Genomic DNA, 14,265 nt, shown 5'->3' on the forward strand with positions numbered 1-14,265 from the left:
GATATACAGCCTTGGCTTACACTTACTGCCAAACGTTTTGTTCGATAGTATGTGTGATGGGCTATCTACAATCACTTAGCTTAGAACATCTAAGTAAAGTAATTACTTAGGAAAGTACGCAACTTACGGCCGTCATCCACAGTCAACTTAGAAATTTTGCTGGGCTGATATACGTTGCTATGCAGTTGTTTGTTTACCTTTGATATTGAAACGTCAACTTACCGTAGATTTTGAAATTTTTCAAACCATACGTCAGTTTCTAATTTGATTACTTTTCCATTGTAGAAGCTCGGCTTCATTTCCATTGATTCAAATTCCTAAGCTAAGTGAAATTTTCTAAGCTAAGTGATTGTAGATAGGCCATCAGTCTCGTGAGAAAAGTTCGTCACTTTTTAGTTTGACTTTGTCACGGGGATTGAGTTAACAAAACTTTTTTTACACAGATCTTTGTAAACTGAATTTTGCGTGTTTCTTCAAGAGCTTCACCATTTTTTCGCATTTCTTTCAAGCGTGTACTTCATTACAACACTGAAACTTTTTTTAGTGTGTGGCCGTATTTCGAAAATCAAAACAAACCCGCAAATTGGCGCAATCTGCGAGGCGTACGCGATTTCGGTTTCGTCGGAAGTGCAACAACAAAATCACGCTGCTGACGCTATGGATCTTCGTTCCGGCCGCTACACCGGTCATTGGATGACCAACCTCGGCGAGCCGGCCTTCCCGACCGAGCTGTGGGAGCTCATCTTCGGCTTTCTGCCGGGGAATGCAATCTGCCGGCTTCGGCTGGTGTGCCGGCGCTGGCGGGACATTGTCGGTTCCTGTCCGGGGCTGCTGGACCGGCTGCGGATGACGCTGGAGCGGATCGACGAGTCGGAGAATTTTTTGATGGATGAGGACTTTGTGGTGCCGCCGCTGCCACCGGTATCGCAAGTTCTGCTGGACAACTGGGACATTGTGTCCGTTGGTTGGTGGCCGGAGGTGGGTTTGAAGCTGCGGGAGATTTCGTTGTTCCGGTGCACGGTTTTCATGGAGGCGTTGCTGGAGATGGTGCAACGATCGAAAAACTTGAAAAGTTTGCGGCTGCGGACGGTGTGGCTCAAGGCGAACGGTCCGTTTGCGACCAGCTTCCGGCAGGAAGGGATGCGCCAGCTTACCATGGACAGCATCCATTATGAAGGATTAACGGATTTGACCGCGATTCACACGTTTGTCACGATCTTCCCTCGGTTGAGTGACTTCCGGCTGCGCGTTCCGACGTGCTTTATGGCGTTGGTTTGGCTGATCCGGCGCCTTCAGGACACGCTGGAGAGTTTTGAGGCGATTCCGGAACGTGTCGAGGACAGTCTGTTGCCCGAAATCGTACGTTTGCAAGATGTGCTTCGGCTGAAGCGATTGTCGTTCGATGCTCGGGACCCGTTTGGCAAGGAAGATTGGGAGGGGTTGTACCGGGCGCAGCCACTGCTCGAAGAACTGGTCGTCGATGTGGACAGAAGTTCGGTAAGATTGTATGCTGGTTAGAACATTTGGGTTTTCTCTCAATTTCATTTTAAAAATTCCAGATTTTGTCCGATATTGCCAAAACTACGCCAACGATCAAAGCCCTGTCACTCTACCTGGTCGGGTCGATCTCGATGAGCTTCCTGAGCGAATTCCCCAAGTTGCGGCATCTCGAAATCAACGGATACACCTCCGACCGGTACGACTTACTCCCGCTAGGAGAACAGCAGACGGAACCGATTCGCTGCCCCGCTCTTCGCACGTTCCGCCTGTTCCAGATGACCTTGGTGGGCTTTTTCAGCTTCTTTGCCCTCTGTCCCCAAATCGAGTCCATCTTGCTCGACGACGTTAAGCTGGTACACGCGCCTTCCACGATGACCTTCACCAACCTGCGTCACCTGGACGTTTCCGCGTGCTTCTCGGTGAAGCCGACTCTGCTGCACATCTTCGCGCACAGTCCACTGCTGGAGCACGTGCGCCTAACCCACATGGCGGAAATCGACGACGAGCTCATGCGGGTGCTCTGCCAACGGGCAACCCGACTCCGCAAGCTCGAGCTTGACCAGTGTGTCACGCTTTCCGACACTTCCGGTGAGTACATCATCGAACACTGTGCCGCGCTGGAGGAGCTGCGCCTCTACCTGAACCGTCTGTCGCCGGTGATGATGCAGCGGCTGCAGCGAACCCGGAACATCCGGGTATGGTTCAGCTATAACGTGCAGCCGCTTGAAATCATGGAATTTTGAGGCGTTTTTTGTCGTTTGATGATTTTTACAATTTGTTGACCGTTTTTATCGATCTCTGCAATCGTCACATTCGTAAGTTGAATTTCATTTTAATGTTTCCGGAATAAAGTAAGTTCCACATTTGTTTTCATAAATGTGTTGTTATCTGTTTGTCTGTGCATGTGAAGGCCTTCTTCACAAAGCACTCTCCGACAGGGCCTTTTCAAAGCAAACCGCTGCAAGCACTTTCTTTACAGCGGCATTCCCCCTCAACTCCAGCGGGTTCAATGTTGCCAGTTTTGGCCAATTCCCAGATCAGTCAGTCTTTGCCCAACTGTCGTCGTGTTTGGTTGTGTTTTATTTCGCGATTCTTGTCCACCCGCATCGACGTTCGCGTTCCGAAGCCGCCCTTCAAGTAAGAAGAAGAAGAGGTTGCGATTTTTTTGCTGTTTTTTTCTTTGATGGTCTTTCCCTAAAATTTTCCGGTGAATTTTCGGTTTGAGCTTGTGCCAGTGTGATTTGTGGAAAGTGCGTTTATTTTTCCAGTGTGAAGCAACAAATTTGCAAGTGCAATACCGGAGTACTGGAAAGAAAAAGAAAGAGTGCAATAAAAAAAGCAGCAAAAAGAAGATTGTGTAAATCGCGAGAAGAAACTTCGCGATTGAATAAAAAGAAGAAATTTTTAAAAGAGTGATTATTTTTTTTCATAATTTTTTAGTTTATTGTTGGCAGAAATCAGTTTCCTACAAGAAGCTAAGGTTTAAATTTTCCAATAAGCGGAATAACACGAGCAACACCCTTCCCTTGTGTGATTCAGCCCGCGAGGAAAAAGTGCCGCAAAACAAAGCCGGAACCATGTCGGACGAGAACCAGGAAAATGGAACCCGCAACGGCCAGGAGGTGCCAGAAATTGAATTAATCATCAAGGTAAGTGCGCGGAATGTAGTCCAGACATGGGAAGAAGTAGACTTAGTAAAATTTTGCAAATTGTTGGATATTATGAACTGAAACTTTAGTTTTTATTTGGTTTAGGCCGTTCCAAATATTTTTTGAAGTTTATATCTCTCGACTCTGATCAAACCATTTTGTGGTACTGTACATCAGAATATCACAAACCCAAACATGATTATTATAGTAGTTTATGCAACAAGTTGCAAAAAGAAGATTTTTTCAGCACGAGTCGTACATTTATCCAACGAGATTAATCGAGCTGGATAAAACACGACGAGTGCTGAAAAAATCAAGTTTTGCAACGAGTTCCATACAACATTTTTTGCAATTCCAAAAAACACCCTTTAAATAGAATTGAAAGTCCATGTCTAGAGTTTTTTGCTTGATTAGGTCCTATAAACATATGAAAGACAATAGTTTATTGGTCCTTTTTTTTTTTTTTTTTTTAAACTCTAGATGTGTTTAATCAATCCACCATTTTAATCAAAATAATGTTGAAAAGTATTACATTTCGAAACAAGTGCTGAAAAAATCATTTCAGTGCTGAAAAGTAGAACTTTTCAGCATTTGTTTTGAAAAGTCTTACTATTCAAGTCTTGTATTTTTGGTAAAGAAAAATAGACTGTTTCGTCATTCGAGAATGACAGGAAAAGTAAACAGTTTCAAGATACAATTTTGCAAAATGGCATTTTTAAACGGTTTTACAAAAAAAAAAAAAGAAATTCTGTTTTTTTCTAGGTTTTTTAGGCCGATTTTGAAAGGAGGGGAAGAGGCGTATGCGAATTAAACTTTCTAATCTAATCTAATCTAACACAAACGCAGCCAGTCCGATGAAAGCATGCTGGAAAGTCTTGTGATTAGATGACGCCTTAAGCGCTTTTCTTGTCATTATTAATATTTGCAGTACATCCGAGAACACCCGAAAATGTAAAACAAAAATTAAAGCGGGCAGCCCTACTGCGTTGTGTTTACCGCAGAGAGGATTCTGTGAACGGATCACATTTCACAGAATCTACAGGGGAGGAAGGATGCGTGGACATACCGTACCAAACGCTCCGATTTATTTTTGCATTATTGTTGTGAAAGTTGTGTGTTGTGTAATAATATATGATAAAAAATGTTATATAATAAATGAATATAATCAATAGCATCATTTTGTTTAGTAATTTACCTTCATAACCTGCTGAAAAATAATAAATTATTAAATGAAATAAGGCAGAGCGTACAGGACAGCGTTTTTTTTGTTTGTTTTGTTGAGGGATTATGGTGAGAAAAACTGAGTAGAATATTTTAACGAGGATATCGATAGTTTCAAAAGAAATAATTATAAAGAAGAGAAAAGAATTAAAGGAAATTAAAAACGTGAGAAAAATAGTGCAAAATTTAAGGGAAACAATTCATTGAAAAGGATATAATGTGGAAGCACTATAAGGTTGAGGCTTAGGTTGGGTTTTCAATTAGGCTGAAGTAATAGTTTTCATTTATATGCGTATGCGAATTAAACTTTGGAAAAAAATTCAGCGGGCTTATTGGTATTTCGACATAAAATACCTATTGAATTTGATTCTTTTAACTGTTTTTTTTTTGTTCAAATTGAAGCATTTAACAACCAATTTTAAATTGTGAATAAAATTTAGCACAAAAATGTGTAGTTAGGTTTTTTTTTTATTCCAAAAGGAGAATGTTCAGAAAATCGGACGGACGGACGGATTTTAAAATATCTAGAGTTTTTTTTGATTAGGTCCTATAAACATATGAAAGACAATAGTTTATTGGTCCTTTTAAAAAAAAAAACTCTGGATATGAACTTTTTAAAATTTTGGATCTTTGATTTTAAAATTTTATAATTTTCCAAGTTTTATTTTTAAAACCTTTACTTTTTGAGCTTCTCAATTTTTGAAACTTTATTTTTTTTTATTCTGAGATTTCGAAAAAAGTGTCCACCTGGTTTATGGATGGTCCCATAAGGGCAGGGTGACCACTCAAAAGCCATGTTCAAATTCCCGACTTTTTCCCGACTTTTCCAGAAACATAAATAACAGTCGTTTCTTTTTTAACTCTTTAAGCCCTGATGGGTCATATATGACCCAAAAATCAAATTTTCAAAACTAGCCTATAATTTTCGTATGGCCATAAGAATCATTTTCCTATTTTTCACATTTTTTCCAAAATTCAGGCCTGAAAGGGTTAAAGAATGATTTTAAATAAAAAAAAAAAACTCTGTGAAAAAGTCAATTCAACTATCGAAAAAAAAAACTTTTAATGAATTATTACAAATCAAACTATTTGCAATTTTCGTAATGTTAGAAACTTAACAATAAATTCCTAGAAAAATATTTCAAAAATGGAAGCACTCATTATTTTGATCCAGAGTAGAAACATAAACAATGAGACTTTATTTTAAATAAAAGAACGCTTAAAACATGATTACTGTTAGGCTGGTACAAATTGTATTTAATTTTTTTGTCCCCCCCCCCTCCTTCAAAATTGGCCCGAAAAATCAAGGGGCAAAAAAATATTTTTTCAAAAAACTTCAAAATTTCAATGGAAATTTAAGTGGAATCCGCTAAAATTAATTCCACTGCGTTTAGAATTGTTTTAGCATGTTTGGGTTGATATAAAAATCTATTGATTTTTTGAAATTTGTCGATGCTTAGTAGGGGAAATATACCCATTTTAATCAGTCTAAGCCGTTCGACCAATTCTCATCACTTTTGCCGTTTTGCGCTATTAAATCAACATTTTCAGATGTATCAACAATGGAGAGTTGCTTGCTCACTTTTGTTTGAGCTATTTATTACTTTGGAACAGTCAAAAACACTTTATGAAAGCTGTAATTCATGATCAAAGTGCTGATAGGCCGATAATAGAAATAGGCTGAAAAAGGGTATAGTTTCCCTATCGCAAAAAAAAAAAATTTCCGCTATTTTTTTTGTTTTCGTCAAACTAATGATTGCAAAAAAACTGAACTAATAGATAATGCATTTTAAAACACTTTTGCCATGCAAATGTTGAAACTATGGCTTGTTATTTCAATATTTTTTTTTTACTTTTATGGAAAAAATCTTTTTAATAAGTTTTTATGTTTTACCAATTATTTTACGCGAAATGTTTGAAAAGACAAATTCTTTAAACATATTTGCAATTACTCGAATCAAAATTTCGTGGATTTTTTTTACTTTCAATATTTTTTCCATTTTTAAAGACGAAAAAAAACTTGTTTCTATTTTTTATTCAGAACGAACAACACTTGGATTTTATTTGATATTTAGGTTTTCCGATAACTGAAAATCAAGCTTCATTTATAGTAATATACCCATACTCACAAAAAAGTTAAAATTAAACATCTGTAAAAAATATATCAGAAATGACTTAATGAATTTAGTTTGACAATAAAAAATATTTTCCATAAAAAAAACTATTACCAAACTCAAGTTGAAATTATTTTTCAAATATTCAATCAATTTGACAAAATGAAACAGAATCAAAACATTACGCTGACCATAATCGTTAAAATTAGGCTCTATTTTTATATTAGTTTTTCATTAATTTTGTTGTTGTTTTCAGTTAGATGTTATCTCTTGTTTGATAAACAAAAATTAATAGAAATCTTTCGATTCCAATATTATTTCTTAGAAATATTAATGTCTTGAATAGCCGTTTCATTCTCAAGATTTCTCTAGATTGAGATAGTGAAAGTAAACTTAAATTTAAAGTAAGTTGCTTAGGGAGAATTGAGTGAATTTGATTTTTAATAATTTTCTAGGCGAGTACGCATGAAATTCCCGACTTTTTGACAAAAAATCACAAATTCCCGACTTTTCCCGTTTTTTTGTTGCGGATTTTGGCGAATTCACGACTTTTTCCCGGGTTCCCGACTTGAGTGGCCACCCTGCATAACGGGGATTCTTGTAACCAGCACGAGTTATCCAGATTTCACATTTACGATGAAAAAAGTTTTAAAAAAGTTACTTTTATGCAAATTATTGAAAAACACGTCTTTTTTCGATTGTTCAAAAATTGAATTCTCAAAATTTAGTTTTAATATTTTAAATGTTGCGATAAGTTCTAGTAACAGAAAACGAATCTTTTAAGGACCAACAAAGTTGTCTTAGAGGGTTTTTTTTTGGAAAATATCGTTCGCCGAGTTCTATGATTCTGGTTGTATTTATTCCGGAAGGATCGTTTATCGTTTACGGTTATCGAAAATTGTCACTCGATTATCTTGGGACTTGCTGAACCGATTTTGACTGAAATTATAAAGTTTAGTAAAATGTTCCGTGGTAATGCTTCAATACAAAATATATACAAAAAATGGTAATAAATTGTAAAAATAGTACCAACACCCTTACATAACCCAAAGTCCAGAACCGCTCACGTGCCTTTGCGGCGACCTCTCACACCAGTTCGAGCTTCCAGGTGAGCTGTGCAGACACAACCATTTCAGACCTTAAACAGCTTGTTTTTGCTTGCTAGCTGCCAGAAACCGGTTCCAAGAGTAACCTATAATTCCTTGGAAATTGTGTACGCGTGTGTGTTTGTGTGCACCCGCGCCGGTTGGCCACTCCGTCTATCGCAAAATTCCCTTTCATTTCGAGTTTTGTGTGTGTTGTGTGTGTATTTTTTGTCAGAGTGACTTGCCAAATGAAGCATTTGAAAAATTGAGGAAAAAAAAAACAAGTCTAATATTAGGATGAGTTTTTCTGCAGCTTCACGAATGCACTTCGAATGGCTTTCAAGGCAAACCAAGAAGATTGTAGTGGGTGTGTTCCTGCGTCAGACACATCCCATCCACGTCCGGAACGAATCGCTGCGGCAGGGCGCACGTAATGACACCGCGTTCAGTTGGATCGAGTTTTGCCATATTTGGGATTGCTGTTTTTTCTGCTTGTCGCATTCCTTAACGGAGCGACAGATTGCCACTGATCCGTAATAACCCGGTCGGCACTCCCTGGGCCGGTTCTGCGGCGGGAATTGGTTGAGCGGTGTGACCCACTGTTCAAATGCTGCCTGTTGACATACGGTGTTACACAATTGGCAAGTTTCGAGAGACTCTTTGGTGAATCTAGAAAATGTTTTAACTCCAGCTGAAGCAATAGTCTTGGATTAGCTTTGGAGAGAGAGAGAGAGTCAACTTGACTAGGTTTATCAGCAAAATGTCGCTGAACTACACACGACAAGCTGATTACTCCAACGTTACGTTGCTTGCATAATCTAAGTGTGTGATGTCTCCATGAGCATTATAGTAACTTCGTGACTACTCATAGTATCAACATCAACTCACTTAATTCTGCGACAGTGGTTGATGTTGGGTCAGGAGGACTAACACCACCTAGTAACCGGGACTTAGATAAGCTCTATCTCAGCATAATCCAACTCTGCTACAAATTATACTTTTCCATAATTTCGTAACCGGCCTACCAAAATTGGATTGTTTTCACAAATTCCCAGATTTGCAGTCCAGTTCCAAGAACTGCATAAAATTCACCACTCTCAAATGTGCCTGGCGTCTCATTTGATGCAGCTGCATTGTGTGTTGGTCGTCGCGATCAGTGAATCGTGAGAAAAGCTCACATGGTGTCGTCGTCGTCGTCCGTCCCTGGATGATTACGATGATGATGACCCTGGTCAGTGTGTGACGGACGCTGCACTTTAAACACGCTGGAAATTGGTTGGTAGTTGTGACTTTGCTTAGAATATACTGTGGATACAAACGCAAAAAAAAACTTTGTTGGTAGTCAGATGAGCCACGAGAGACACTGCAAAAGCACTAAAACAGTAGTGGTAGTTGAATGATCAGGCCCTGGCCTCTAAGTAGTTGAAGATTTGTTTTTTTTTCATCCACAATCGTACACTTTTAACGTAAAACTCACGGAAGAGAATGTGACGCGGCGAAACGCATTTCTCTAGAATTTCGCATTTTTTTCTAGATTTTTTTTTTATTCGGATGAAACTTTGTCTATGCATTCCCTATGTCAAAAGCCATTTTGAATAATTAGTTTTTTTTTAAACAAAGGCTCCAGATAATTTTGGGGGCTGGTCATACAAAATGGGTTTGAAAGTGTATGAAAATCTGTATCTTGAGAAGGGATCGATTTGGTGTCTTCAGCAAAGTTGTAGGTTATAGTTAGGGTAAAATGATAGTAATGTGTATCTCGTTTAGTAAAATGAAGAGGATGTATTCTGGTTGAGTACTCGAGGATGAAAGAGGTAGTTTATTATCAAATCGCTCACAAGTAAACTTTACAGACGTTACTGTTACTCTATAATTCAAGTGTGGTATACACCACAGATAGTTATACTGAAAAAATCCCGATTTTCAAATTAGACTTTTTATCACTAAATGTTGAATTCAAAAAAATGACGGTATCTGTTTTTTAATTTACGAAAAAATTCTACATGTTTTAGGGGTACAAGCTTTTTTTGAAATTAATGTTATTGAAAAAAGCAGAAAGTTTTTTTTTCTAGAATTGAAAATCGAACTAAGAGTTTCCGAGATATCGCGAGAAAAAAATTAGGGTTATGTGCCACTGAAAAAACTATTTTTTCAGCAAAAAATACTAAAACCGGATTTTTTACAAAAAAAAAATCATCTACGTTGCTGAATTTTGCACCAGCCTACATGTTTTCCGAAGAAATCGAATCGATCAGAAATTTTCGAAATCAGATTTTCGATTTTTCATATGCCTTGGGCATACAACGAAAAAAAAATGGGCATACAACAGTCCGCAAGATTGGGTCCTAAAGTTAAGCTTAAATTTGTGATATTATTGTTCACAACGATAAAGCTTATTTTTCTGAGTACAATGACCCTTCGAACGATCGCAAAGGATTTAAAATGGATTTTCAATTCATTTTTTTAAATAAAAAGTAGCATTTATAGCGAAAGTTTCCTGGCAGCACTTGCTCACTCCAACAGGCGCTGCACCAGCATGTTGGTGGTGTTGGTGGCCACCCTTTGTTCTTTATTTGCCTTCGCTCCTCGCTCGGTTTTCTTCAGCCTTCGATTGGAATGGGTAGTCAAAATTGAAACGTCAAAAGACTTAGCGCGTTTGTTTTTTTTTATGGTGCTTGCTAATTATTTACATTTTTCGGGATTATTTTTCAAGTGAATGACTAACTAATGTGCAAATGACGAAGATAGGTGTTTGATTAGAAAGGGTATTTTAGGAAACATCAAATGCCAACTTTTCCGAAATTTCCAGAACGGGCAAAAAATCTTTGACCGAGTTATAAATTTTTGAATCAATACTGATTTTTTCAAAAAATCGAAACATTGGTCGTACAAATTTTTTCAACTTCATTTTTCGATGTAAAATCAAATTTGCAATCAAAAAGTACTTTAGTGAAATTATTTTTTTAAATCAAGACTAACATTTTAAAAAGGTCAAATATTAAATATTACGCCCATTTGAAATGTGAGTCTTGATAAAAAAAATAAAATAAAAAAAATAACTTATTTTTTTCGAAAAGATCAGAAAACTTCACGAATGTTTCATATTTTAACATTGAAAATCTGACCATTAGTTGCAGAGATATCGACATTAGAAAATGGTGGGTTGTTTGGGTAAGACTTAGAAAACATCAATTTTCCTGTTTTAAACCTTTGCATGGCAATATCTCAGCAACTAAGGATCGTATCAACAAAGTTCAAAAAGCTAAATGTAGAGGATTTCTCTTCAAAAATATTTTTTTTTCCAAACATGGGCACCAATTTAAAAAAAATAATAGCTGGGTCTATTTTCAAAATTAAAATTGAAGTACTTTTTGATTCCAAATTCAATTTAAAATAACAAAAAATGAAGTTGAACATTTTTTGCGACCAATAATTCGATTCGATTTTTGCCCGATCTGGAAATTTCTGAAAAGTTGGCATTCTATGTTCCATAAAACTATCAGAAAATCAAAAAATGTGTTTTTTTTGCAAATCAAGTTTCAATGACAAAAAGTGAAATAAAAAATCACAAAAAAAATTTGCCGTGTATCATTTTTTTCAGTGTAGTTCTTATCCATTCCTACTTTGCCGAAGACATCAAACCGATAAAAAAATTAAGATACAGATTTTAGAATTTTTCATATAATTTTTGTATGGACAGCTGCCAAATTTGTAAAGAAAATGATATGGACAAACTAATGATGTAATGTGACTTCTTTGGGCATCCAAAAGCACCAAAAAAGTTTCAGCCGGATTAAAAAAAATACAAAAAAATAAATTTAAAAAACAAACCGATATCGTAGAGAATTGCTCTCTTTCAAAAAGTTGTTAGGGATTTTAGTCAATTCAGATTTAGGAATCAAAATTTACAGCAATTTTAATGCTAAAATACGCAATTTTTAAACTTAAATATCGCAAATACCGCAATATTGGACATGGGACCGTTCAAGCTCTTACTAATTAATCAAGTCCAAGCAACTTAAACCAAACCAAGAGGCATGTAGTGGAATAAAAAGATTGCCGAACCGTGAAAAACAATTAGACGAAGCTGTCGTTGACGCAGCGCGGCGCCTTAATCCGCGTAATCCTCGTTGGTCGCCCCAAAAAGTTACTAAACCATCTGCATTTGCAGGGTGAGGTAAGCTAGTTTGGATCTAGTTTGCTAGTGGGTTAGTTTTTTTTTAAAGTTTCGTCAAAAATACCTCCTTTTACCTAAGTTGAATTGCAAATAGCCCTCATCTCAAGCCCGCAGGCTGCTTGTATTGCTTATACTTTTCCTGCGTTCGCGCTGTACTATGATGGCGGTATGTTAAGTAAACATCCTGCGGTACACTACGCGGGTTGTTGGTCTTTTACTTTTAGTTGTTTTTATGCTCCAAGTCAATGACGCTGGTTGTTGGCCAAGCCTTCGCTGCGCGCATATTAGGCAACAACTCGCACCTAATTTGGGCTGTTTGCTTGGGCATTTTACTGATTTTAGGCGCCACTTTTAATTTGTGCATTTTAAACTTAAGATATAGCATTTGTTAGGGCTTTACTACACTGCCAATCCAATCTATGACACCACACCCAGTACAAATGAATAAAAGTATAAAAGTCGTCTCCAATGATAAGATTCGCCCAGAAACTCATCACTCTTCGTTACATTCCTCAATAGTACGTCAACCTTCGACGTCGAATCCGTCCAGTGTAACTTGGCTCTCAACTATCGCTGATAAGCACGGTGACAATGTCGTCCTTAAGTCAGGCACCAGAAACGTGCTCTCGAGCTTTCCGATCAATTTCAAACGCCCATTTCCAACTATTTCAATTTTCCTCCTAATTAAACTCCAGCCCGTTGGCCGGCCACGTATAGCTCTAAGCTTTGAAGTGTGTCTCTCTCGAAGAATGATGTCATCATTAGCGTCCCCTGGCAGCAAGAAGCAACGTGGAACGGCGCCGTTTTGCCTGTTTGATTATTCGCGTCATGCTCTTTTTTGGGCTGTAATTTCCCCACCCAAGGAGGGGGACAGGGGAGGGGGTGGTTACGGAAGGGCAAGCGCTACATGGAACCCAACTTAGACCGCGCCATTACTGCGACGACGAGGTGTGGCATTCGAAGTTTTTCGGAGCTGGGAAAAAGTGCGGACACTGTTTGTCATTTTTAGGTGGCAGATGGTGGAGCGATATGCTGGTTGGTTGGTGCTTTAAGATGGAATATTGTTGGCAGGGCTGTGGAGTCGGAGCCGGAGTCGGTGGAGTCGGGTCTTTTTGGGGACCTGGAGTCGGAGTCGGAGTCGGAGTCATCAAAACTCGAACAGCTGGAGTCGGAGCCGGAGTCGGCTAAATTTTATGAGCTGGAGTCGGAGTCGGAGTCGGAGCCGGAAATTTCTGATAACCCGGAGTCGGAGTCGGAGTCGGAGTTATCTAAGTTTTTTTTATTCAGGAGATTTTTTAGATGCCATTATGTTTTTTTGAGCATTTTTATTGTGGTTGGAATGCTCTTATTGTGTTATTTCACTTTGATCACTATATGATACCCTGTTAATCCTCTCTAACCCAAATTTGTAGTATTATAAAAAAATAAATTAATTAAAAAATAATAGACAATATTAGTTTTGTACTCAGAATTATTCAATTGAGTCTTGACTGCATCCTTTTGCCTGAACCCTTTCAATTCAAATTTGACCAAAGGTGAAGATTCAAGAAGTATCGCGCGCCTCCTTATGCATAGAAAATTTTAAAATTAAAATAAATCAAAAATCTCTGGGTTCAATATTTTCTAGGTCACGGATATTTGAAAAGAAGCCCTTAAGCGTCCTTTCCACAAATATTTTTTTAGGTAAATTGATTTGCGATAATATTCTTCTCCAGCTATGGCGTGATGTCCATGTACGTCTTAAATAAAAATCAATGGAGCTTTAAAAATAGTTTCGTTTAAAATTGTTATTTAAAAAACCAAGGTGACTTTGATTGTCACTGTGCTTCTTATAAATGTCAGCCTAAAAGTGAGCAAATTAAATATATATGATATTTAAATCGATCATTAAGGCTAGGTTACTTTTAATGATTCATTACAAAAAAAAATACATATAAATATTTAATTTTTTTAGCTTTTAATGAAATAAGTGTAAATTTGTAGTTATGTTAATGAGTCCAAATTTACTTTCAAAATTGTTCATCTAAAAATTCCTTCAAAATTGGAAATATTTTTGATACTGTCCAGACTCGATTATTATAAGCCTCGATTATCCTAAGTTCAATTTGTATGGGCTTCGGATAATCGAATCACGTTCTAAAAAAAATATGTTCGTTCTTCCATTCGAGTTCTGCGACCCCATTTTAGTAAAATTTGAATAGTAAATTGCCTATTAAATATCAAAATGCATTTTTTCAATATGTTATCACCGCCATTTTGGACGCCATCTTGAATTTAAAAATTCTAAATCACTTTAGCGTAGTTAAGTGTTCATACTTGAACCCGACAATTAAAATTAAGACCGAATAAGAATATCAGAAGTGAAATATTTCCAAGGCCTTCGGATAATCGAGTCTGAACTGTATCTGGTTTAATAACGTATACAACTTGTAACCTACAAATTTTTCCCGTTTTGTGATTCGAACTTATTTTTTTGGAGAAAAACTTGATACTTAGAGAGTATTCAAATAATTCTATTT

General features: G+C 37.3%; 2 protein-coding genes across 3 annotated transcripts in view; both read left to right on the plus strand.

The window, feature by feature from the left end:
- Window positions 1-447: 447 nt before the first annotated feature.
- Window positions 448-3,039, plus strand: LOC120432329 (uncharacterized). 2 transcript variants are annotated; one of them, XM_052706295.1, is made up of 3 exons: window positions 448-1,497; window positions 1,560-2,653; window positions 2,941-3,039. In XM_052706295.1, exons 1-2 carry the CDS (start codon window positions 658-660, stop codon window positions 2,241-2,243), a joined length of 1,524 nt encoding a protein of 507 aa, XP_052562255.1. In that variant the 5' UTR covers window positions 448-657; the 3' UTR covers window positions 2,244-2,653; window positions 2,941-3,039. The 2 variants fall into 2 exon arrangements, with proteins under 2 accessions (XP_052562255.1, XP_039453455.1); XM_039597521.2 differs by having other exon boundaries at window positions 1,560-2,637.
- Window positions 2,941-14,265, plus strand: part of LOC120432339 (chloride intracellular channel exc-4) — a 78,111-nt gene continuing 66,786 nt past the window's right edge. Inside the window, exon 1 of the mRNA XM_039597530.2 lies at window positions 2,941-3,149. Coding sequence (XP_039453464.1) covers window positions 3,078-3,149 — 72 coding nt within the window. The 5' untranslated portion in view covers window positions 2,941-3,077. The remainder of the gene's footprint in view (window positions 3,150-14,265) is intronic.

This window comes from Culex pipiens, chromosome 1, assembly GCF_016801865.2.
Source record: "Culex pipiens pallens isolate TS chromosome 1, TS_CPP_V2, whole genome shotgun sequence".
Classification (NCBI taxonomy): Eukaryota; Metazoa; Arthropoda; class Insecta; order Diptera; family Culicidae; genus Culex; species Culex pipiens.